Raw genomic sequence first — 24,210 nt, 5'->3', positions numbered from 1 at the left:
GGGAGCTACAAGTGGGTTTTTTTTTTTTTTTTTTTGGCTGCAGTGAGGCGTCAAGCACGGCAGGCGTGTTAAGGCCAGCCTGTGAGGGTCCTCGGCCCCCAGGCTGGGGGGCTGGGGCTTTACCCTGCATGCTGGGTACAGGATGGCTTGGAAAGGGCAAGGGGGACGCGGGGAGAACAGCCTCCCCGCGCCTACCGTAAGCTGTATCGAGAATCCAGACCAGGGATGACAATGGACAGGAATGGATGCAGGGAAGGGGCGGCTCGCGCGGCCGAGGAGGCAGGCCTGCGGCGCGGGGTGGCGGTCGCCCGGCCGGCCAATGGCGTGGGACTGGGCGGCGGCCCCTCCCGCGGGGCGGGGGCCTGGAGGGCGGGGCGCGCTGCGGGCTCGCCGGGTACCAGCGCTGCCGCATCCCTGCGCGCTCCCCGTCCCCGCGCCGCTCCAGTTCCCGCAGCCCGCGGCGGCGTCCCGGCGAGGCCTGGCAGGTCCAACCCGAGCGCGGCTCTGTCCAGTTGGGTGCGTGAGAGACTGCGGCGGGGAAGGGGCGGCTCTGTTCGGTCTCGTCTGGACCGGTGAGGGGCTGGGCCCTCGACCGGGTTCCGATCCCGCGGGGAGGGTGGTGACGGGCGCTCGGATCGCCCCAGAGTGGGCTGCCCAGGGCTGGGCTGGGAGTGGGGTCTTGGCGCTCGAGCTGCGCTGGGACCTGGTCGTGAAGGGGCAGTTCTCGAACCGGGGGCGGCGGGGGCGTGATTGGGGGGTGTGGGGGGAGCGCCACGGGCGTTGGGGACTAGGCTCTGTGGCTGCTCCGGGGAGGGGGGCATCCCTGGGGGCCGGGGAAGAGCTCAGCCTGTGCTGGAGGAGGGGGTGGGGGTGCGGAAGGGATGGAGCGGTGGGGGCGGGGGGCGCCGCGCCCCGAGGGCACTCTGTGGGGGTAGAGGGGCGCCGGGGGTGGGCCGGGGTGCGGGGCGGGGCGCCGGGGCCGGCGTGGGGGTGGTCGGCGCGCCTCTGACCGCGTTCCGGGACGCAGGAGGCGGCGGCGGCGGGCGCAGAGCGGAGATGCGGCGGCTCGGGGGCACCCTGCTGTGCCTGCTGCTGGCGGCGGCGGTCCCCACGGCCCCCGCGCCGGCTCCCACGGCGACCGCGGCTTCCGTCGAGCCCGGCCCGGCTCTCAGCTACCCGCAGGAGGAGGCCACCCTCAACGAGATGTTCCGCGAGGTTGAGGAGCTGATGGAGGACACGCAGCACAAACTGCGCAGCGCCGTGGAAGAGGTGGGTGCGTCTGGCGGGCGGGCGGCTCGGGATAGCCCCTGGCTGGGGGAAGCAGTGCTCGGAGCGCTGGCTGGGTTCCTCCGTTCCGCGAAGGGGCTGGAAAGAGCGGGCAGCAGATTCGGAGTGATCCGGCGGCAGCGCAGGGTGATCTCAACTCCCATCTCATTCTGACTTTCCTGCCAAAAGATCTGGATCTGGGCCTGTTCACCGAGAGCCTCCGGCTGGGCTCACCCAGGGGCAGCCGGGGTCACCACCTGCTTACAGGCCGCTGGCCACTACCCTGCAATTGTCTTCAAGTGTGCAGTTGTCCCCTCCCCCCTGTCGTAAGCGGATGCTTGCATGGCCCCTGGTATTCCAGCGCTGTGGTTTTGCAGAGAGGCAGAGGAAGCTCCAGGGATCTCAAGTTCTAGCTTGTACGTCGGGCTCTGAACTTGTGCCATCTTCTCAAGACATAGTTAGGATGCCACGTGAGGACAAAAAGCCCGGAAAGCTTTGCTGCTGGTCTGTCTGGGCTTCCCCAAATGCCGTGTGAGGCAACGAAGGAAAATCAGAATCCTGAATCCCAGCAGTGTATGTTTTCAAATGTGGGGGTGGGGGTGGGGAGGGCAATGTGGAAGGCAACCCACCTCCACCTCAGTAGTGCTTTGGAGTCAGTCCTGGGCTCAAGGTTCTCCTCTGCCACTGACTAGCAGGGCGACATTGGGCAAGTCCCTTAACATCCTGTACCTCGGTTTCCTGTTAGAACTAAATGCCATGGTATGTGTGGGCACCTGGCATATAGTAGGTGGGCAATATACAGCAACTGTTATTATCAGGTACCAGATACCTTAGCAAAACTTTGCCTGGCTTCTTCTTTCCATCACCTCCCAGGTCCAGACACTATGGATGGCATCCTCTATGATGAACACCCATTTGTCATCAGGGCAAGAGGTGCAGCTGGCCCAGCCCTCCCAGCCCAGGTATTAGGAGCTGTCCCTGGTGCCTGGGGTCGGTGGGCATGGTCACTGTCCTGCCTGGCTCTGGCTGTATGTAGCCTGTGTTTGGAGAGAAGCCAGCCATCCCAGTGAAGGAGTCAGCAAGAGACCAGATGTCCAGGCTGGGGGCGGGAGCGGGGGGTGTCAGGCATCTTCCCACCCATTTCTCTACATTCCGTCTGGACAGAGCCTTACATGCTAGCTCTGGTCCACCGAGTCAGGTTGCTTTCTCCCCACAATCTGCATAGTTTGGGGATATTTCCCCTTCCTTCCCACAGCAGTCAGCCTGATGGAGTATGCAGTGAAGGGGACATTGGATTGGGAGGCAGCTGTGTGGGAAGCTGTACTGAACATCCACTGGACAGGCCAGGTTCCAAAACCCATGGACAGACGTTCTATTTCCTGTGAAGACAATAGAATCATGACATGGAACAATTAAAAGGAGAGGGGAATCAGATGGGCCCTAACATCTCTTACTCTGCCCCTTCATATTAATGGAGCTCGTGATCCTTCTGGTGCCAGGGTGGGTCATCTGCTTTCCTTCTCTGGGTTCCAGGATTTTCCCTGTTGCACACGGATTCCCACTGAGACTGATGAGGTCAACTCCATGTTTTTATTCCGTGTGAACTTGTTTGTGCAGCATGGTCTTCTGATGGTGGCGCTTGCTGAGGGAGATGAGGGAGAAGCAGGGGCCTCTTTAGTCCTGCTCATTGATCAGAGCAGTTTGGGACCAGCAGCCCTTAGTGGCCTGTCTACTCCATGGGAGTTGTCCTCATTGGCTCTGCCAGGGCCCCAGCTTCCTCCCTCCAGATGCACCTCTGCTTGGGTTGTGAAGGTGGTCTGGTGGAGGTTTGCCACCAGGAGATCTGCTGGCTGCTACCTCTGTCCTGCTCAGTGGTCACTCCCCAGAGAGTGTCCTCGATGGCAGTGAGGACAGGTTGAGAGAGGCTGAACACCTGCATGGCAGGAGAACAGGCCGTGGGAATCAACCTTTCTCCGTCTGGTCCTAGCTCTGCCACTTACTAGTGGTGGGATTTAGGAAATGTCCGCCCACCTCCGTTAGGCTAAGGGGGGATGTAAACGAGAGGATGCAAGTAAAGCAAGTTGTCTGCTGTCTAAAATGGGATTAAGTAAAACTGTGTAATAGAAGTCACCCCCTGAGTTTGCGGTCAGGGTTATGGGAGATTGTTGGTTCCCAAGAAGAAATGGCTGTCGTGGTCATCATATTAATAGTACCAGCGTGGATGATGACAAAGAACCACCAGTGTCTGATACTTAATAGAGTCTCAATAGATTGTGGCTATTAGTATTAATTTTTTTAAAAGAGACTGCCGGAGGGGTGGCAGGGTAGTTCATTCGGTTAAGCGGCCGACTCTTGACATGGGCTCAGGTCATGATCTCCCAGTAGTGAGATGGAGCCTCCGAGTTAGGCTCTGCACCGAGCATGGAGACTGCTTGGGATTCTCTCTCACTCTCTCTCTCTCTCTCTCTCTCTCTCTCTCTCTCTGCCTTTTTCCCACTCATTGACTCTGTCTCTGTCTCTCTCTCAAAATAAGTAAACATTAAAAAAAAATAAAAGTGACTGCCGGAAAGCCCCTCACATCTCATAAATACAGGATAGTTGCTATTTACTTCCCTGAGGAAAGGACCAGGACAGATGGATTAGTTGTTTACATAGTTGCATAATGAATCTGCTTTCAAGTAATTCCCTGATATTTTAAATATCCCAGCTGACTCGAGCTGCCGATTACTTTTTTTTTTTTAATGTTTATTTTTGAGAGAGAGAGAGACAGAGACAGAGCATGAGTCGGAGGGGGGGGGGCAGAGAGAGAGGGAGACACAGAATGTGAAGCAGGCTTCAGGCTCTGAGCTGTCAGCACAGAGCCTGGCGCAGGGCTCAAACTCGTGAACTGCGAGATCATGACCTGAGTCAAAGTCGGATGCTTAACCAACTGAGCCACCCAGGCACCCCAAGCTGCTGATTACTGTTAAGGGAAAGATGAAGTTAACTGTACTTGTAGGATCATTATTGGGGGAAGCATACGTCCAAATGGTTCAATATAGGCTGTTCCTATTTTGATGTTTTAATATTCTATATGTTACTGATGGGTGTGTTTTGAGGATAAAACCACTTTCTTCCCCTCCCTTCCTTCTGTTCATTGTAACTGACACATTCTAGAATGTTCTTAATCACTTCGGGTATTCCGAGGAAGAGCCCCAATACCAAGCCTCGATTTATCTCCCCAGTTTTTCCTGCTATACCCCTTTAACCGACACACAGAATCAACCAGCTCTAAATGCCATTTTTTATAACATGCACATTCCTCCTTTATGAAGCAACTCCTATTGCTGTAGGCTTGAGTTTCTCTTGCTAGTGGCAGTAATAGTTGTGGTTGAAATTTCCATTGTAAACTGTACTTTTAGTTCATGGTGCCATTAGAGAACTATTAGCTCATTCTATTGAAATAACCACTGGTTGAGAGGGAGAAGGTTTTATAAAAAGAATCTCTGCTCAGCCCGGAGCAAACTTTAGATTTGGTAACTTGTCGATTATTCGAAAGCCAAACTGGAGGATTCAGGTTCCAACGGGAATTTTAAAAACATGAAAATATTCCCTTCTGCTTCTGGATATAGCCTCTCGAGCATCTTCAGTCTCCTGCTCTTTCCAGGTGTATCTTTTCTGTCACTAAACATTCCAGGATCTGTCACTTATAAAAAATTTAAGGGGCGCCTGGGTGACTCAGTTGGTTAAGCGTCTGACCTCGGCTCAGGTCATGATCTCATGGTTTGTAGGTTCGCGCCCCACGTTGAGCTCTGTGCTGACAGCTGGATCTGCCCATGAGTCCCTCTCTACTTCATCATCCACCGTTTTATCCTGTGCCCAACGTGGACCCTGTGCCCCAGCCAACAACACACACCATTCTTGTCCAGGCTGCCACAGCCTTGCCTCCTCGTGCCCCTTTCCGTTCACATCCAACCCATTCTTGGAGACCAGCTCAGTCACCCCTCCTCCTCCTCCTGGAGGTCTTTCTTTTCATTTCTTTAAACCCCTGGCTTGCTTCTAGAAACTGTCATAATCATCCCCAAAGTGGTTTATGTGGGGCTCTGCTATCTCCCCAGTAAATGCATAAGCTACTCAGGGCAGAATCACACTGGACAAGTCACAGTATTCGGAGTCAGATTGCCCTGAGTTCTGTCTGAGCTTTGCCGCTTACTAACAATGTGATGTGATGACTTAGGAAGATCCCTTCACTTCTCTTCACTCGTGTTCTTCATCTGCAGAATGAGGGCAACAACACCTTCCTCCTAGCGTTGCTGTGAATGCTCAGGGAGGCAGGGAAGGCGTGGCGCATTGGCTCAGACGTAGCTGATGCCCAAACGTGGAGGCCGTCTATTGTGACAATGACCACGATGATGATGAACCCAGTGATCAAGTTTCGGACACCTTGGCAATCCTCTCAGGGTCAAACACAGCAGTTGCTGACCAAGTCCTCATTTGTGTCTACCAGACTCGCTTCTAGTTCAGTGTTTTTGTGCTACGTTGCGACATGGCAATTCTTTTCCCGTATCCATCCCAGCTCATCAAATGTGGTTGAGAGACACAGGAAAAGAGGTGCCTTAATTGGTACATGAGAGAATAGAAGACAGTGATTTTTTTTTTAAATAGAAGAATCTTTTTGAGGATTAGTTTTAAGAAGTAAAAATAGCCCAGAGTCAAAGATAGCAGTGTTGGAAAACTGCCAGCCACCAACTAGAACTTCTCTTTGTGTCTCTCGTTTAAATCCTAGAGAGGGTATCAGATTGGCTCAACTGGCCTTTCTTTGAGTCCAGTCAGCTATGAACTGGTCACATTGTCAACTACTCCCTCGAGGTGGGGCACGGTGGTAAACACACAAAGGAAATTGGGTACAGCTTCAGGTTGAATGACATCTCTGGTATAAGTGTCACGGAGGCTCATAAGACTGGAGGATTTGAGACCAGCAGCCTCAGAAATCTGACACCAGGGACACCTCCGACTTCAGCTCAGGTCATGATCTCACAGTTCATGGGTTTGAGCCCCACGTTGGGCTCTGTGCTGACAGCTCAGAGCCTGGAGCCTGCTTCGGATTCTGTGTGTGTGTGTGTGTGTGTGTGTGTGTGTGTGTGTGTGTCTGCCCCTCCCCACTCGCTCTTTGTCTGTCTCTCTCAAAAATAAATAAACATTAAAAAAAAAAAAAAGAAATCTGACACCAGAGAAGAACACATGTTCAAGAAGAGCCAGAAAGAGGGGAGACCCTGGGAACTAGTCAGCTGACCCTCTCTCTACAAGGGTCCCTGTTGTACCCAAGAGGTGGGGTGGGGAAGGAGACATAGTTGTCGCCCTACCTGTATCAGGTAAGGGGCTGTCTTGGGGATGTTTGGCTCTTCCCACCCCTCACCACCAGACCCTGTAGCAAAGGTTTGGGGACAAATAATTTATTTGGGAAGTGATCCCAGAAATACTAGAAGGAAGTGGGAAAGTAAGATGGAGGAGAAGTGAAGGAATAGAGACTGTGCTAATGAGCAGGTTACTGCTAGGCACTGAGGCACCCCTGGGGTTCAGTCCCACTGGGCGTCAGAGAGACTCTGCCTCTTTGCGGGGAGAGGGGGGTGGGGTACTTACCGGCATAGCCTTTGGCTCACTGATTGAGGATGGTTCCTGGGGTATTAACTCCCCAGCGCTTGAGGTCTGTGCAGGCTGAGCACGCTGAGCTGCCAGAGAGAGACAAAGCTGGTTGTTGGCACGTAAGGGAGTTGGATGCAGGTCACGGGGAGATGGACGGGGCACCAACAGCGGGTGTACAAGGGCCAAGACTGTTCAATGGAAGCATGCTCAGATCCCACGTCTGCCCTTTCCTGACAGTCTTTTTTTTTTTCTTTTTATGTGTCTTGTGGATATCCTACAGTGAATTTTTTAATTTTTTTTATTAAAAAAATTTTTTTGACATTTGTTTTTGAGAGACAGAGAGAGACAGAGCACAAGTGGGGGAGGGGCAGAGAGAGAAGGGGACACAGAATCCGAAGCAGGCTCCAGGCTCCAAGCTGTCAGCACAGAGCCTGACGTGGGGCTCGAACCCACGAACTGTGAGATCATGACTGAGCCGAAGTCGGATGCTCAACCTACTGAGCCACCCAGGCGCCCCAAATTTTTTTATTTTTAATTTCTGTAAACATACAGTATAATATTGGTTTCAGGTGTACAATATAGTGATTCAACAATTCTACACATCACTCAGTGTTCATTGGGATAAGTATACATTTAAAAAAAATTTTTTTAACGTTTATTTATTATTGAGAGACAGAGAGACAGAGCATGAGCAGGGAGGGGCAGAGAGAGGAGGAGATACAGAATCCGAAGCAGGCTCCAGGCTCCGAGCTGTCAGCACAGAGCCCAAAGCGGGGCTCGAACTCACAAACTACGAGGTCATGACCTGAGCTGAAGTCGGATGCTCAACCGACTGAGCCACCCAGGCGCCCCAAGTATACTCTTAATTCACTTCGTTCACTGTTTCACCCATCCCCTCACCCGTCTCCCCTCTGGTAACTACCAGTTTGTTCTCTACAGTTAAGAGTCACTTGTTTGTCTCTTTTTTGTCTTTGTTTTTTTGTTTTGTTTCTTAAATTCCACATTTGAGTGATATCTTCTGGTATTTGTCTTTCTCTGAATGACTTACTTCACTTACCACATCTTCTTTATCCACTCATCTATCGATGGACACTCGGGCTGCTTCCTTAGTTTGGCTATTGTAAATAATGCTGTAGTAAACATAGGGGTGCCTATATCTTTTCGAATCAGTGTTTTTGTGTTCTTCGGGTAACTAGTGGAATTACTGGATCATACAGTAATTCCATTTTCAGTTTTTGGGGGAACCTTCATTCTGTTTTCCATCATGACTGCACCAGTTTGCATTCCCACCAGCACTGCATGAAGCCTTTTTTTTTTTCTCTACCTCCTCACCAACAACTTGTTGTTTCTTGTGTTCTTGGTTTTAGCCATTCTGACAGCTATGAGGTGGTATCTCATTGTGGTTTGGGTTTGCATTTTCCTGATGATAAGTGATGTCCTTCACTGATAGTCTTGGAGAGTTATCCAGTCTCCCTGAGCCTTACTCTCCCCGTTTGTAAAATGGGTACATTCACACCCATCTCCTAGGGATGTGGGATTTAAGGCTATAACATATGTAAAACATTTAGTGCAGTGTCTTATTGTAGTAGGTATTCAATTAATGGTATCTATTGCTACCATTATTTGTAATTGCAGAAGAGGAAAAGAGAAGTGGTTTTCTTTTTTTCTAGTGGAATGATTTGTATCAAGAGAAAACAATTTTGCTCATTAAGTTCATTGATTTAATAGATGGAAGCAGAAGAAGCTGCTGCTAAAACATCGTCAGAAGTGAATGTGGCAAAATTACCTTCCAGTTATCACAATGAGACCAACACAGAAACCAAGATTGGAAATAATACCATCCACGTGCACCGAGAAATTCACAAGGTAAGGGTGGCCAGGGCCAGGACGTTCTTCTTTCTGTAGCACCCCGTCCCATCAGAGAACTAAGGTCTTGTTTACAAATTTGATCCATAAGCCAAAAATACGAATAAGGTTGGTAAAACACAGATTAAAAACCAGAGGGAGTAAGGGAGCTGTTTAAGTGGGAGAGTGGTGTACATATCAAAAACCTAAATTGCTTTTGCATTCAAGTAATAAATTCAACTCTAGGCTGCCTGCCAGTCCAATTGCAAAGGAATGGTCTGGGGTTTTTATCATTTGAAAAAAAAAAAGGGTGCAAACAAGTGTCTAGAGAGGTACGTCTCTAGTATTGAATTTGAGGAATTTATCTCATAGGTTTTAATGTATGTTTTAGTAGAGAGTTGAAATAGAGTTCATGTTTGGTGAATAGATCTTCACTGTTTCCTTAGGAGGAACTCAGAATGTGATACACTCCATCTTCAGAATGGAAAGCCCCTATTGCCATGAGATTGAACATCTTTTCATTTGCTGGTTATCCATTCAAACTCCCATAGCAGAGTTTTTCCCAGCCTGCCCCATGTCTAAGTGTTCTTGGTTTAATGTCTGGCATGAAGAGCAAGCAGGTTCATTCATTACCTGACTTGAGGAAGAAAACACCAGAAATCCAAAGGCACGTAGCATTAACCTGCCTTGGCGTGAGAGGTCGCCATCGTGACTTAGGCAGGACTGTGAGGGCAAACCTTGTGAGCCTGGTTTCTCTTGAAGAGAGTCTGGCGTGCAGACATCCAGGGTCATTGTAGAGGCTGTTGAGTTGATGTCCTATCGTTAGCATCAAGGAGCTTGACCTCTAATCTCATCTAAACTCATATACACAGGGCCTGATGGTTCTCACGAGAGAGTCTCACTTTTGTTCAAGGGCCCAGGTAATGACTTGGTTGAAACAATAGCGTTTGTGTGTCATAGAGCATAAAGGGGTCAATTTTTATGGGCCATTGCCTTGACCGTAAAGTAGCCTTTATGTGGCTCTTCTCCCGCTGCCTACTGATGGGCCCAGCTTCAGAGTGTACCCCGTCACCCCAAGATAAATGAATGAGTCACTCACTGAAAAAAAAATCCTTTAGCATTGCTCATCTGAGGACTGCAGAATGTTTCCAAAAGTCATTATTTTATCTTTGTCAAAACCAATGTTAAGTCATTCTTTTTGACAATAACAGGTTTGGCTACTTAAGGATGCTTCTTGTAGATGTTGGAATACCCAAGTGTGAGTCCTTCCAGTAACTAGTATGATTTTGAAAAATTATTTAAATTTTATGTCCCTCACTAACCATACTTATGAAATAAGTATGTCAAGAATATACGTGACAGTAGCATGAGGGGCAAATAGTTTAAAGTACATGAGAGATCATTGTAAACTACAAAGTGCTTGCAACAGCAAGGTCTTATATTCCTTTTTTTTTCCCCAGTAAATTTATGTTATCAGCACAGCGTACTAGTTCTCCAGTAGGTTCCATGGAGCACCTGTCCTATGCAATGCTTCACGAAAGAGGGACTGGGGGGTGGTGAAACATATTTTGAAAACATTTTCCTTACTTCTCCTCCTAGAGATAGAAAAATGCACACTAGTATATACTAAAGACTTTAAGAAGTCCTGCATGTATAGAACCATAGAATTTTTAAAAATATACCATCAGTTAATCTGGCAAAAATCTGGCATAGAGGAAGAAGACACTGCCTATTTGCTGTAGTGGAGATTTATCAAGATAAAAATGTTAAAGGGGCGCCTGGGTGGCTCAGTCAGTTGAGCGTCTGACTGTTGATTTCGGCTCAGATCATGATCTCAGGGTCATGGGATCAACCCTCTCATCGAGCTCTGTGCTGAGTGTGGAGCCTGCTTAAGATTTTCTCTCTCTCTCCCTCTGCCCCTCCCACCTCCACTCACATTCGCTCTCAATTTTATATGTGTGTATATATATGTGTGTTGATTATATGTTATACTACATATATGTATATATGTTGATTATATGTTATATATATATATGTGTGTATGTATATATGTTGATTAAAATATATCTCTTCAGATGGCAGTTGGATCCACTGTGACAGATTAGGCTGAGTTTCCACTTTGTTCTGGATGCAGCCTCCTTGTGATATTAGAGCTGGCAGGAGCTTTACAGATGACCTAGTAATGAGGACACTGTGAATCAGAGAAGTGGCTTGTTCCCGGTTGCATGCTAGATGGCTGTTGGTAGCTGAGCCGAAGCTCGAAGAACACAGATCTCCCGTCTCCTGGGCGGACATCCTTTCTGCTCTTTACCACCAGCACGAGCGTTCGATAGACAGGGCCTTTGGTGGGGCAGGAGTGGCCCGCGGTGCCTGTCAGGATTTGGGGGGCTCAGCTTAGAGGCGCCTGCTGCTGGTTACAGAATCAGATCCAGACCCCAGATAAGGGAGCCTCCCATTGTACTTAAGCACTTTCTTGATAAAATACTTCGCCAGAATCAGGAAGGGGGTAGCTGTGGGTAAAGCCTGCTTGCTTCTCATGAGAGATGTTTGATTAGACACCCAGACCTGTCACTGTTGAAAAGAAAGTTGACGTTGAGTTTCAAGTGACGAGCCCCAAGAACAATAAAAGCAGCCAGTGCTGAGTATGTGCTCGATGACCGGCTCTGTGCTGAGGGCTTTGCACAGACCTCCCCAGCGCTCTGCATAGCAACCCTATGAGGTAGACTCTGTTATGTTCCTTATCGCGGTGCAGAGAGGAGGCCGTCTGTCTGACGGCTTCTGGTGGAGTTCAGAATGAGAGGGGGAGTGGGCATTCTCTCTATTTTGGCAGATGCCCCAGCTTTCAGAAAATGGAAGAAAGAAACCAGCTTGTGGGATGTGCCCAGAATTCCTTCTGTTGCATGCTCACTATACTTGCTCTGCCGTAGATCACCAACAACCAGACTGGACAGACGGTCTTTTCAGAGACGGTCATCACGTCTGTGGGAGACGAAGAAGCCAAAAGGAGCCACGTGAGTTGTCCTCTCTCCTGGGCTCACCCTGGAGGCGCACACCTTTGTTTAGCTTGTGACGGGTGACCCAGACTTCAGGCTGTGGGCAGAAGGGAGCTGACTCTCATTTGCCTCTTCTGCGTCCTTTCTACCAAGATGCCCGGATGCCTGCATTTCTGGCTGGAACGATACAGTCTGGTAATAGGCTCTGGCTCAGTGCTCTCTGCATCAGGAACAACAGGGAAATGAGATTCAGTTGGTATTTGCATGGCTCCCCTTCAGCCTTGAAAGGGAATAAGGAGGTACCAAGTACATTGATTGGGGGCTCTGGCCATGAGATCTGATGCATCCAACCTGGAATCCCCAGAACCTCTGGTGTGGCCAGGCCTCTTACAAGCCCAGCCCTGGTCAGGCAGTTTGAGAGCAAGAAGACCTCACAGGGAAGCCCGTGGTCTAAGGTAAAAGGGCTGTCCTCCTTCTCCAGGCCTCATGCTCTGGCCACTTGTGATTGTTCCTACTACACAGTGGCCTGCTGCTTTGTCCAATGGCGGCATGGTTTTTATAGAACCACATAGTCCTAATGTTGGAAGGGGCATATTTCACAGGAGGAAAGCCTGGGCACGGTCGGGAGATGACCTAGTTGGAGTCAGTGGTCTCCAGACTCCCAGGCCCCAGGTGGCTCACCTGTACTTTACCTTCTCAGAGAGGTGGCTGGCTTCAGATGCAGATGCCTGGTGAGGAGTAGACAAGGTGACTGCCATGTGACATGGTCAGCGGTAAAAATGTGCTTCCTCTATGGGGACCCCAAGAACCAGCCTGTCTGTCCCCAGGTTCCTGACACAGACTTTAACCACAAGTTCTTACCCTCCAACGTGCGGAACGCATCCCTGGCCTTCACAGGGGATCAATGATTTTTCTTCACTTCTTTTGGTATTCTCATAGGAAGGGTAGCAGTGTACCCACAATAGCTAGGGAGGTGGTGCTGATGTGGTTGGTAGTTGGTGGGTCCTTTTTGCTTGGTTCTGGCACGGTGCTCAGACATTTACCTCAGGCTGGGGGGTCCAGTTGGTTGTGTGTGATAATGGTGACCCACCATTCAAGGGACCTGGGGGCAAGCTCTGTAGTGAAGTGGAAAGAGCTCTAGCAGTGGAGGCTGGAAGCAGGGGTTTGTCACTTATGAGTTGGGTCACCCTGGTCACAGAAGCCTTTGAAGTGAAGATAGGGTCGACGGACGGTCTGGAAGGAAGAGAGGCTGTACTTCAAAGGTGGGAAGAGAGAGAGGGAAGCAAAAAAAGAAAACAAAAACAGACAAACAGCCACAGGATGTGGTCATGGTACCAAGAGGGAAAAGCTTCAGAGTGTTATACATTTAGGTCTCTGTTTGGGGCCCCTTGAGGGAAGGAAAGCCTCAGCAGAAACCATGCAATAGAAAGGGTGGGGGAAACAGAACGCTCAGGGCTGTGAACTAGCAAAAATGTCTCTGTTGTCAAGTGTGAGAAAAAAGAAAAAAAAAAAGCATGTTATTGCACAATGGTACATCCTTTTTCCGGGAAGCTTCCCAGGGCCTTATGATGAACACCTGCCAGAGGCCCACCCCATGCCTCCTCTTTTGCCCTCCAAGTGAGGTGAATGTGTCAGGTTTTGAGCCCTGTGGGAAGGGAACTGAGGCCCTGAGAGTGGCGGGGGGGCGGGGGGTCGGGGAGAAACAAGATCTTGAAGATGCTGAGGATGTGCTTGGGCCACACTTGTGTGCCGCCACCAGTGAGCTCACTTCCCAGCTGCCCCCGGTGTGCATGGCCTTGTGTGCCCATGTGTGTCCGTGCTCCGGGGCCAGCTGGGAGGCCCAGAATCCCCACACCTGCCCGCACAGTCTCTTGTGTCCATCCTGTGATGGAGGACCCACAGCGCCCTTGTGCAGCGTATAATCCCAAACCAGTCTTGTGAATGCAGGTTGACAGCAAGGGATAGATCATAGAAACCCAGTTCTTGATTTCTGCTCAAGAAACTCCTTGAGTTTCTCTGTGGGAATAAATTCCACTTTTCTTATCTAGAAGGGAGATTTGGGGCATCGGATACTTGACTGGCCGGTGTCTGGCGAGTCCCGTGGTCTTTAGAGAACAGACTGGAGACTTTTGAAGTCACCTGTGGAAGGGCTATCATGTGGCAGAAATGGTGGCATGTGTACCTTACAACAGAGCCTCTCTCATTGTTGGTGTGGCTTCTCAAGAGTCAGAGAAGCAAGATCTAGTATCGAATGCCCACAGAATTCTTCCATTCAACTCCTCCTTGGTTCCTGGGTCACCATTGTCCCAACACAACTGAGCTGGGGCTTGGGCATCATCTTTACAGAGACGAGGCACTCCTTTTAGTGAATAGGAAGCCATAAAGACTAGATTTCCTTCAAAGGGACACAAACGGGCAAACATTGTCACTGCTGTCCCATTCTGTAGTTTCGTAATATAATGATTTTTGCAAACGGACGAACATTGTCACCACTGTCCCGTTCCATAGTTTCGTAATATAATGATTTTTACAGTTGGCCCTGAAATGCATTACATGCTGAAGAAACTTTCTCTGAAATGGAAAAGAGAGATTTGCCATTCAAAAGAACAAAATGCTATGCTGTTCAAACCTTCAAATACTGTAAACAGGGGCTGAAGTTTCAGGATTTAAAACGCCCAGATGAATTCAATTAAAAATAATCACCGTGCACTCCATATTTTCCTTTCTTCAAATGCTGCAATGTGTATTAATATGTATGGTAACCCAAGGAGGCCCATGGAAAGTTACAGACAGTAATACTATATGGCTGTCTAGAAAATTTAGCCCAGTATGTGCAAGGTCTTGGTCTGTTTTTACATTCAGATGTGAAAGCGTTTTGTTATTTCACCTGAGCGCCCCTCAGATGGTGATGGGGTCTGACGTCTTTCTGTGAGGCTTTTGTTCTAAGCCCTCAGCCTGGCTCCCTTCACGGGCCAGTGGGTGGGCTGATTGATGTTGGGCTACTTTTGAGCGGAGGGGTTAGGAAGAAAGTGGCGTGCCGGAAGCCAGAGAGCGGACAAGCCATTATGCATAAACGAGAAGCTTTTATTTATAGAACAGCGTCCCCAAACATGAAGCATCTTGCCCAATTAGCCAAGGCACCATTTTGAAGGGACATGTCCTCTCATTAAAATACGGCTCACAACTACAAAGCTTAGCACATCATGCATTTGCTGTCTTTTCTGTTTTCACATTCGAATATGATCTAGAAGAGTGAGTTTGTTTTTCCAGCTGACTATACCTAGTTTGAACCTACACATTCAATCACGTACAGCCAACTCCAAGATACCACTCAAGACTTAGGAGACCACAGGTACATTTCACTACCCAAAACATCCAGATGGTAGCAGTTTGAGTGACCAAGACTCCCTTGTCCCAGAGAATGATCAGTGCAGACAGTGCCTTTTTTTACTAGAGATGGTGGTCTATGGACAGTGACAATGGAATTCTCCACAAGTGTGAAACCAAATGTCTTCTCTTTTGTGAGGGTACTTTGTTTTTTGTGTCGAAGGCTGGGGAAGTAGAATGGTAAACCATGGCTGGACTTTTTGAAGACTTATGTTGGTTTGTTTCCCCTTGAATGGTAAACATCTGGTCACCTCAAAGCCCTGAGAGACAGACCCACCAAGCATGTGAGAGAAGAAAGGAGGTTAGATGACCCCCTTCTCCATTAGGCCTCAGGTTCTCCTTTGCTTCCAACCGTTCATTCATCACAGAGTCGACACAGGTGGGGTACCAGCTTCATTTGCTCCCCATCCCCTGATATTTGATGCTGGAGTCGCCCTTATCAATTTAGTGGAATTGCTGAGGGCACCATGATAACAAGTCACTGGAGGTGTATTTTAACAGAAATGCATTGGGCAGGGCATGAGTCTGTTAGAGAAACTCGGTCAGCTCCCAAAGTCCTTGCCTCCTGTTGGGAGTCCTGTTGGGCAGGGAGGCAGGGGTGGCCAAGTCCCGGGAAATACAGCCCTTCCCTGTCTGTGTCCAGGCCGATTGAAGTCTGAACAAGGTAGTCTGAACCTGGATTCAAACCCTGCCTTGACCCTTACAAATTCTGACCTCTGTGATTCGGTTTCTTCATTTATCAAATGGGGCTAATAATCTCTGGTTGACAAAATTGGGTGAGAATCTAGGAAGACAGGGTTTATAAAACCTCTTTGTAAGGCTTGTTGTTATTGAAAAGTAATTAAAACTGGGTTCTAATTGGCTTCTCCCCTGGTTCCCAGCAACCTGTTGGAAAAAGAATGGAATTTGCTTGGCAGCTGAGGGTATGTGTAAAAGGCCTCCACTGGCTTCTTTGCTTTGATGTTTAAAGCCTGGGGCTAAGTTCTTCTGAGGCCTGCCTCACCCTCTGAGTCATGGGCTTTGCCAGAAGCTCTGTGCTCAGGTTGACTCACCCTGCCCCCATCTTGTCCTTGCCAGTCATTTGTGTCTGGTTTGGGCATTGGGGATACACGCTGAAGGAAGGATGGGACACAGTGAATGACAAGAATAGGTGACAGTCAGGCACTGACAAGTTCCGGGAAGCTGGCAGGATGTATACTGGTTTCTATAGAAAATAGCCGACTTAGGGTTGTAAGGGTGATAGCATAGTCTTGTGTGAATGTGCAGGTCTCCAGTCCTGTAACCAAACATCTGGGTATGTTTGCATTTCTAGATTTATAGTTTGAGTTGACTTTGTGATTTCTGGCCAAGTTTAAGGCCCTCATGCCTTAATACAGCAGGAAAAAAATTTAGGAAAAATCGAAGAGTTCTGGATCATTCTGAGAAATGGATAAACAGTCCCAAATAAAGTTGATGTGGGTGAGTGGATTTGAATAAGAAGTAGGCATTTCTCTTTGAGCTATAACCTGGCCGTATTAAATTGTACTCTCCTCGACCTAAGTATCCTTCAAGAAGGAATTCATGAAATATACATGATGCCACATGCAACATGAAAATACTATGAAGTTAATACAAATGAGTTTCATTTAGGTTTCATGGAAGTTAATATGAAAGGATGTCTTCAATTCAATGTTAAGTGAAAAAAGCAATCGCAGAACAGTGTGTATACTATATAAAGTATATAAAATACACTTTACACATACAGCATATAAAAATACCTTATTTTTAGAAAGAAAAGTATGCCTAAAAAGCTGAGCAAAATATATGCTAAATCATTAATAGTAGATATCTCTGGAGGAATTGAAATTTGCAGAGACTTTTCCTTTATTTCTATATTTTAAAAATGTTTTTAAGAGGAGCATATGAATTATTTATAATTTTGCCATAATCATCTGTCTACATATTTTAAAAAATTTTTTTAACATTTTTTTTTTATTTTTGAGAGACAGAGAGAGAGCATGAGCAGGGGAGGGGCAGACAGAGAGGGAGACACAGAATCCAAAGCTGGCTCCAGGCTCTGAGCTGTCAGCACAGAGCCCGACTCGGGGCTCGAACTCATGACCCGTGAGATCATGACCTGAGCCGAAGTCTGACGCTTAGCCAACTGAGCCACCCAGGAACCCCACATCTGTCTATATTTTTAAATGATTTTGCAAGTATTTTCATTGTGTAAATTTAAAAAATTAAACTGCTAAGCCAAAGGGTGTGCATATGTAACATTTTGAGAGATAGTGCCGTATTTTCCTCCAGAAAGATTGTACTACTTTTATTCTTAGCAGTTTCTGAGACTGTATTCCACCAACCCTCATCTATAGTGGGTGTTACAACGGGTGATCATCTAGAGCCTTTTTTTAAATTTCTATTTCTTTGGATACCAGTAGGTTCAGGGCAATGGCTGTCTGAGTGTTAGAATTTGTAGCAAATAGAGGCTCCACAGATTTATCTCATCCTTACTCCCCTTTTCAGGGAGCAAGGTCAGTTTTGCATTCCAGACTGTTCCCGAGACCAAAAAGCATCTGCCCCACTGTGGGGCAGATTAGGAAGGTATGAAGTTCTGGTGGAAACTATCCCAGCGTTCAGTGTACAAGTCACCCTGGGGAGGGGGTGACAGTGACGTGCAGGCGACTGCCTCCACCCCTGTAAACACGAAAAGACAAGCATTGCCTCCTTCCTCCTCCCCCCACCTCCATAAACACTGCAGACAAATGCTTGGTTGCCTCCTGTAGGAGAAGCATTTCAGTGGGGTGGCTAAGGGCTTGGGTCCAGGCGGATCCAGTTCAAAGTGCGGGCCTTGTGGCTTATGAGCTGTGTGATTTTGATTAAATGCCTTAACTGCTCTAAGCCTTAGTTTCTCCATAGGTACAGCGGTATTAATGAAAGTACCTTCCATGTAGTGTTGCCCTGCAGATAAGATAAAAATAATCCAGGTTAAAAAAAAAAAAGCCACACATTGTGTACAACGTAAGAGTAATCAGTCAGTAAATGCCAGACATTTGTTGTCCTTATCTGATTACCCCAAAACCACAGCTGTCAAAATTCCCAATGTTAATTATTCAACTTATTCATTTATTTGCACATTTATTGAGCACTTCTTTGTGTCTGACAGATAAACAGAAAAGACAGTCCCTGACTTCAGAGAGCACCCAGGCTGGTAGTAGACCAAAAAAAAATACACAGGTCATAACATGAATTCATATTTCTTCCTAAGGCAGAGGTCGTACAGGGGATGGTGGGAGGGAGCACTGTGCAGCTGCCATATCAGGTAGCCAGGGAGGACTTTGTTGGGAGACAGTCCTTCATAGTCTGTGGCATTTGTGCTCATTTTATAAACAGAGGCACTAATTGCCCTTTTGCTCCAGACTGTCTTTTCAAGGATGTTTGTACAGCAAGCAACCTTGGAAGATAGAGATGGCTCTTCCTCTTGGGCAGAGGGCAGGTTTGACTGCAGTCTGTTATAAAAGATTTGGGTTTTCTAAGCCGGACATTCCTCAGCTCTGATGCACACCCACTGAATGCACAGCACCCACCTGGGCCCCCGTTGGTTGCCCCATGGGACTTGAAGCCAAGGGGACCCGTCACAGACATGAAGCTCATACTACTTCTGTGTTGTCAGCAGTAAGGTCCTTTGTCTCTGACCCAGGGGTCTCCTGTCTTCTGCTGCCATCCATGAAGCCGTGGAAGGTTCACTTGTCACTTTGCAAGCAGGGTAAAGTCTTAGACCCTTCACATTTCTCAGCCGGCTTCCCGGAAGAGGTGACAGTTGAGCTGTATTTTGGATGATGTCTAGGAATTCTCAGTTGTGGGGAGGAAGGGCATTCCTTGCAGAAACATTCTTGGTTCAAAGCCAGGGAGGCTTACGGAAATAAGACCACGTGTGAGGAACACTGCATAGTTTAGAAAGCCAGAGCGGATGCATGCTTGGGGGGAGCAGCAGATGAGGCTGGGGAGAGGCAGAAATTAGATCAGGAAAGGCTTCAAGAGCCCAGCCAAGGAGTTAGACATACGTGCTGAGTTAGTAACATCCTCCATCTGAAACAGTTTGACATGCCCTGTACTGTGTATACAGTGTATTGAGGCTCCACACAATCCCCAGAGGAAAGAACCAGGAAGACATGGTTTGGTTAGTGGAAACGTTCATTGGTGGGGACAAAGTTTTGCTTAATCCTGGTGAAGTTCAAGGTCTGAATCCCTTGTGCCCTACAAAATGCCCGGCCTCAGAGATTGGAATCTGGAAATGTTTACTTAGAAATGGAATGGTCTGCTTTTGCTTGGTGCCACTAGGCAGGCCAGCTAAATGACAGTGATCGAACTTGAAATCTCATCAGGCTGACGGCATCTGCTGCAGAACAAGCCGACTTCTGTGGTTTCTGAGCAGCCCGAGCATGTCCGGGGCTGGAGAGCTCCCCAGGTAGGTGTCTGGCTGTCTGCTGCTACTGGGACCTAAGGACCCTCCCCCAGAGCAGCCTGAGCGACATTCACCATAGGACCTTTGCATCCTGGCTGTAAGATATGTGGCTCTGCCCTTCCTTGCCCCTTGGCATTGTTCTGAATAACTCCCAAAGCTCGTGAACCCACTTTGTGTTATTTTAAAAGTAACATCGGGGGAAAAAAATAATACCAAGGGCCACAACATCCCACCGTATTCCCTCATTTAGTCCGTATGGTGCTGAAAGTGGCCAGAAAGTTACCACCCCCCCCCCTCCAAGTCCACCTGTTGCTCATTTTCAGGGAAAATCCTGGTAACAGTTCAGACCACCCCATCGGTGCTGTGATGTATGGAGTGCTCAGTAATAACTAATGACCGTAATGACGCTAATAGTAATAGATGATGATGAAGGGAAGAGCTGCCATTTGTGGAGTCCTGGCTGTGTGCCAGGCACTGTGCTTAGGATCTGACCAACTTCCCCTTACCTAATCTGCGTGGGAACCACACAAGGCAGATACATACTGGCCCCATTTTACAGATGAAGTAACTGAGGCTCAGAGAAGTTGTACAAGCAGAGCCTGTACTAAAAGAAAAAAAAACACAAAACACATCCCTCGTGTCTTCTTGATTCCTAAACTCCCAAAACCCGTACACTTAATGGACCATTTTTTTTAATTGTGGTAAGGTAAAATACATACAACATCAAATTTATCGTGCCCAATGATTTTTATGTACATAGCTCAGTAGTAGGTACATTCACACCATTGTGCAGCCAATCTCCAGACATCCTTTCATCTTGCAGAACTGAAACGCTGTACCCATTAAACAGTAACTCCCTATGGCATCCTTTCTTCCAACCCCAACCCCCAATCTTCTGTTTTCTGTCTCTTAGGAATTTGACTTCTCCAGGTAGCTCCTATGAGTGGTATCATACAGTATTTGTTTTTGTTTTTTGTTTTGTTTAAGTTTGGTTTTTTTGGTGACTGGCTCATTTCACTTAGCATGTTGTAGCATGTATCAAAATTTCCTTCCTTTGTAATGTTGAGTAATATTCCCGTTGTATGCCTATGCCATTTTGTTTCCATTCACTCATCAGTGGACACTTGGGTTGTTTCCACCTCTGGGCTATTGCCGATATGCTGCTGTGAACAGGGGTTGTGCAAATACTGTCTTCGAGTCCCTGATTTCAGTTCTTTTGGGTATCAACCCAGAACTGGAATTGCTGGGTCATATTGTAATTCTGTTTTTAATGTTTTGAGGAACCTTCATACTGTTTCCCACAGCAGCCGACCTATTGTCCATCCCACCAGGGGGCATGAGGTGGGACACTTTTTTTTTCTCTTGGTTTCCACGACTGCAGGCGCTGGGGGACTCGAGGGCCCAATCTGAGCAGAAGGGCTGGATAAAACTTCCTGGGCTCTGCTGCCCTTGGTCAAGGCAGTGTGGCCTCTGCAGTGTGACAGCCACAGCCTCAGGGGATGTCTTTGAGGTGGAACTGCCGCCACTGCCCAGAGATTCCCACCCTGGCCCCAGCCTCTAGCACCAGGTTGGCTGCATGCAGGGCCAGCCTCCATCTTGGAGATTCATCTCTGGGATCCAAAGATGTGATTTTCTTGACCATTTTTAATCTATGCCCTGTCCCCTCCCTCCTTTACAAGACCCCCCAACAGAGTCTCCTAGAAGAATCATGGAGGCTCCACAGGCCTCCCACTTTCCTGCCGGGGGAACCACAGACTCCCGGGGGCTCAGGTGGGGTCTCTGACTTCCGGGGAGAGGGTGTGGTGGTGGCAGCAGTGTTTGAATTCCCACTGGTGGTAGGGAGGGCTTTCCTGGGAGGAAGGACAGAGGACAGTGCCAGTGGAGGCCCTGGCCATGCCCTGTCCTCCTCTGGATCAGAGGTAGGGCCAGTGGAGGGGACCTGGGTAAGGAAGGGGACTCACCATCAGGCCCCCAAATCTGATGAGCTTAGCTGGCCTCCCAGTCAGGCAGGAACGTCTGCTCTTGGTGACAGCTCCAGCAGACTGGAGGGAAAACCATGGGAATGATGGCTGCGGATGGGGCCATCTAAATGTTTGCACACATCTCATGGCTCAGTCTAGAACTGCCGTTAGCTTCATTTTTAACCTCCACCTCCTGGAAGAATAAGAAGAAACAAGACATTGGGCACATTTGAGGGAGCACAGTGCAGTGGAATTTGGAGTCGTGAAGTGCCATGGGTTGGAATCCCGTGGAGAGAGGGGAAGGGCTTCCCTCACTGCTCTGAGCGCTGGTCCCTGCTCTGTGAAAGGAGGATTCAGTGACCGCCCCAAGGGTGTTTTAGAAGAGACAATGTGTAGAAAGCATCTGGCACTTAATAGATACCCAGTAAATGTAAATTCTCCTTCTGACCTGCTTTGCCGGACCCCTGGGGACAGGAAGCAGCTTTCTGGACTGTGACAAATCAATAAATATATTTGTTTTGTTGTAAAGTTGCTTCACTTGAAACACAGTAATTCAGAAAGTTTCTCAGGTGATGGCCGCTGAGGTGCTAAATAAAGCAGATGAGAAAGTTGTTGTGTATGAAGACAGTCCTCATGCCAAAGATAAAGTAAAACGATATTGCACTGAGTCACAGAGTTATAAATGGAAAATTTTATCAGGGACCTTCGAGCTCCTGTAGACTAGGGATGAAAGCAGGTGGCACAACACTGCCATTCCCCCCTCCCCCACCACTGTGACTATGGCAGCCATTGCAGTTACTTCCTAATGAGCCCAGATAGGGCCTTGGAACTTGAGACAACCCAGCACTTCAAGCAGCCACTGGAAATCAAGTGGAAAAGCACTATACTTGACATCCATTTCTTATTCCTGCTCTAGACCAAACCTCTCATTTTACAAATGAGACAACAGTTGGGTCCCCTGGGTAGCTCAGTCGGTTAAGCTTCAAGCTTTGGCTCAGGTCATGATATCACAGTCCGTGAGTTCGAGCCCTGCGTCGGGCTCTGTGCTGACAGCTCAGAGTCTGGAGCCTGTTTCAGATTCTGTCTCCTTCTCTCTCTGTCCCTCCCCCGCTTGTACTCTGTCTCTCTCTCAAACATAAAAAAAAAAAACATTAAAACAAAATGAGAAAACAGAAATGAATTTTCTCCAAATCATGGAGTTGGGACTTTATTGTCCAGTTAGGTTTTTAATACATTGTGGACCTGGAGTTTCCTGTTGAGGAAGCAGGTTTCTGGGTGCCACATCTCCGAAGATTAGTAACAGAGAAGACAGTCTGCCTAATGCTGAGAAAGATGATGAAGACCGATGGGGAACGGTCTTCTCAGGCCCAGGGAGAAAATCAGAAGTTCGTAAAGTGGCAGCAGGGAGAAGGGTCTAGAAGACCATGAGCCCTGGTGATGGGGTTTTGGAGTGGTGCTGGGGGGCCAGAGCCAACGGCCAAGAAAGAATTCTTGAGATGTCTTTGGTGCAAAAAGGTGATTTTATTAAAGCACGGGACAGGACCCGTGGGCAGAAAGAGCTGCACTGGGGTTGTGAAGAGTGAGAGGTTATATCCGTGGAGTTGGGGGAGGTAAAGACCAAGGGGAGGCATCTAGAAGGACTTGCATATGCTAAAGAAGACTCATAAGATACAAGAGGCCTTGCTCTTGTCAAGATAAGGCTGTTTCTCTGTAGCAAGGCATTAACATTAAGACAGTAGGGAGTTCCTGGAGAAATGTTATACTCTGTATTTGCCTCAAGTATTTGTCAAAGGGCTGCAGGTCAGGAAGAAATTTAATTTTACCTACCATTTCCTTCTTTGTTCCCCACATCACTATGGAGGGGAAGGTGAGGTGGGGGCACCAGGAAACTGAGTCTAGAGGTGTCTGGAGATTAGGCTGTTGATAAGAGTGCCTTTTTCTGGTAATTTACTAAGACATATGTAAACTGATGGAGACCGCTGTCCTGCATGACTGTGATCTCGATCAGTGAACTGTTCCCTGGGTACTCCTTTCCTTTGGAGTGCCCGAGGGATGTCACACATGTGGGGGTGTTTGCCAGCACGTGCTTTGCCTTCAGCTGGCCTTAGGCTCCCTTCATCACTGGGAAGGGAGGGACTTTGTCACGTTCACCTCTGTGTTGACCAGAGGTAGGCACTTAGTAGTTGAGTGCACAGATTTAATGAGGACTGTATGACCAAGGAATAACTTGGGGAATATAAGCAGGAGCAGAAATCCTTGAAGATAAAGTTCAGCGAAGAGCTACAAACAGGCAGATGACAAGAAAGATGACCCCCTCTGTGTTTGTTAGTTTTCGTTCATTTGTCTACATTACTGAATGCCTCGTGTTGGTCGGGCTGTGCATCAGGGGTTTTTACAGGTTTTATTTTCTTCTAATCCTTTACCATCCTGAGAAGTCAGTATTCTTTCACAGCAGAGGACATCAGAGTGTAGAGAAGTTAAGTTCTTGAAGTGGTAGACGGTTGACTGAGTGGTAGAATCAGGCTGTGAACCTGGGCATAAATTGTGGGCTTTTCGATAAATAGATCTATTTCTGATAGAGAAAGTCGTGCAAGTTTGCAGCCGTGATTTCAGGTGCTTGAAGAGGTTCTCATGATCTCTCCACCTCTCATTACATTCCTATCATTTATCTTATTTTATTTTGTTTTGTTTT

The 24,210-nt window shown here is 48.1% G+C and overlaps 1 protein-coding gene across 1 annotated transcript in view; it reads left to right on the top strand.

Moving 5' to 3' along the window:
* Positions 1-404: 404 nt before the first annotated feature.
* Positions 405-24,210, top strand: part of DKK3 (dickkopf WNT signaling pathway inhibitor 3) — a 46,795-nt gene continuing 22,989 nt past the window's right edge. Inside the window, exons 1-4 of the mRNA XM_042958735.1 lie at positions 405-516; positions 1,028-1,269; positions 8,617-8,754; positions 11,661-11,744. Of these exons, the coding sequence (XP_042814669.1) occupies positions 1,057-1,269; positions 8,617-8,754; positions 11,661-11,744 (435 nt within the window). The 5' untranslated portion in view covers positions 405-516; positions 1,028-1,056. The remainder of the gene's footprint in view (positions 517-1,027; positions 1,270-8,616; positions 8,755-11,660; positions 11,745-24,210) is intronic.

This window comes from Panthera tigris, chromosome D1, assembly GCF_018350195.1.
Source record: "Panthera tigris isolate Pti1 chromosome D1, P.tigris_Pti1_mat1.1, whole genome shotgun sequence".
NCBI lineage: Eukaryota > Metazoa > Chordata > Mammalia > Carnivora > Felidae > Panthera > Panthera tigris.
This window is presented reverse-complemented; position numbering and strand designations above follow the sequence as displayed.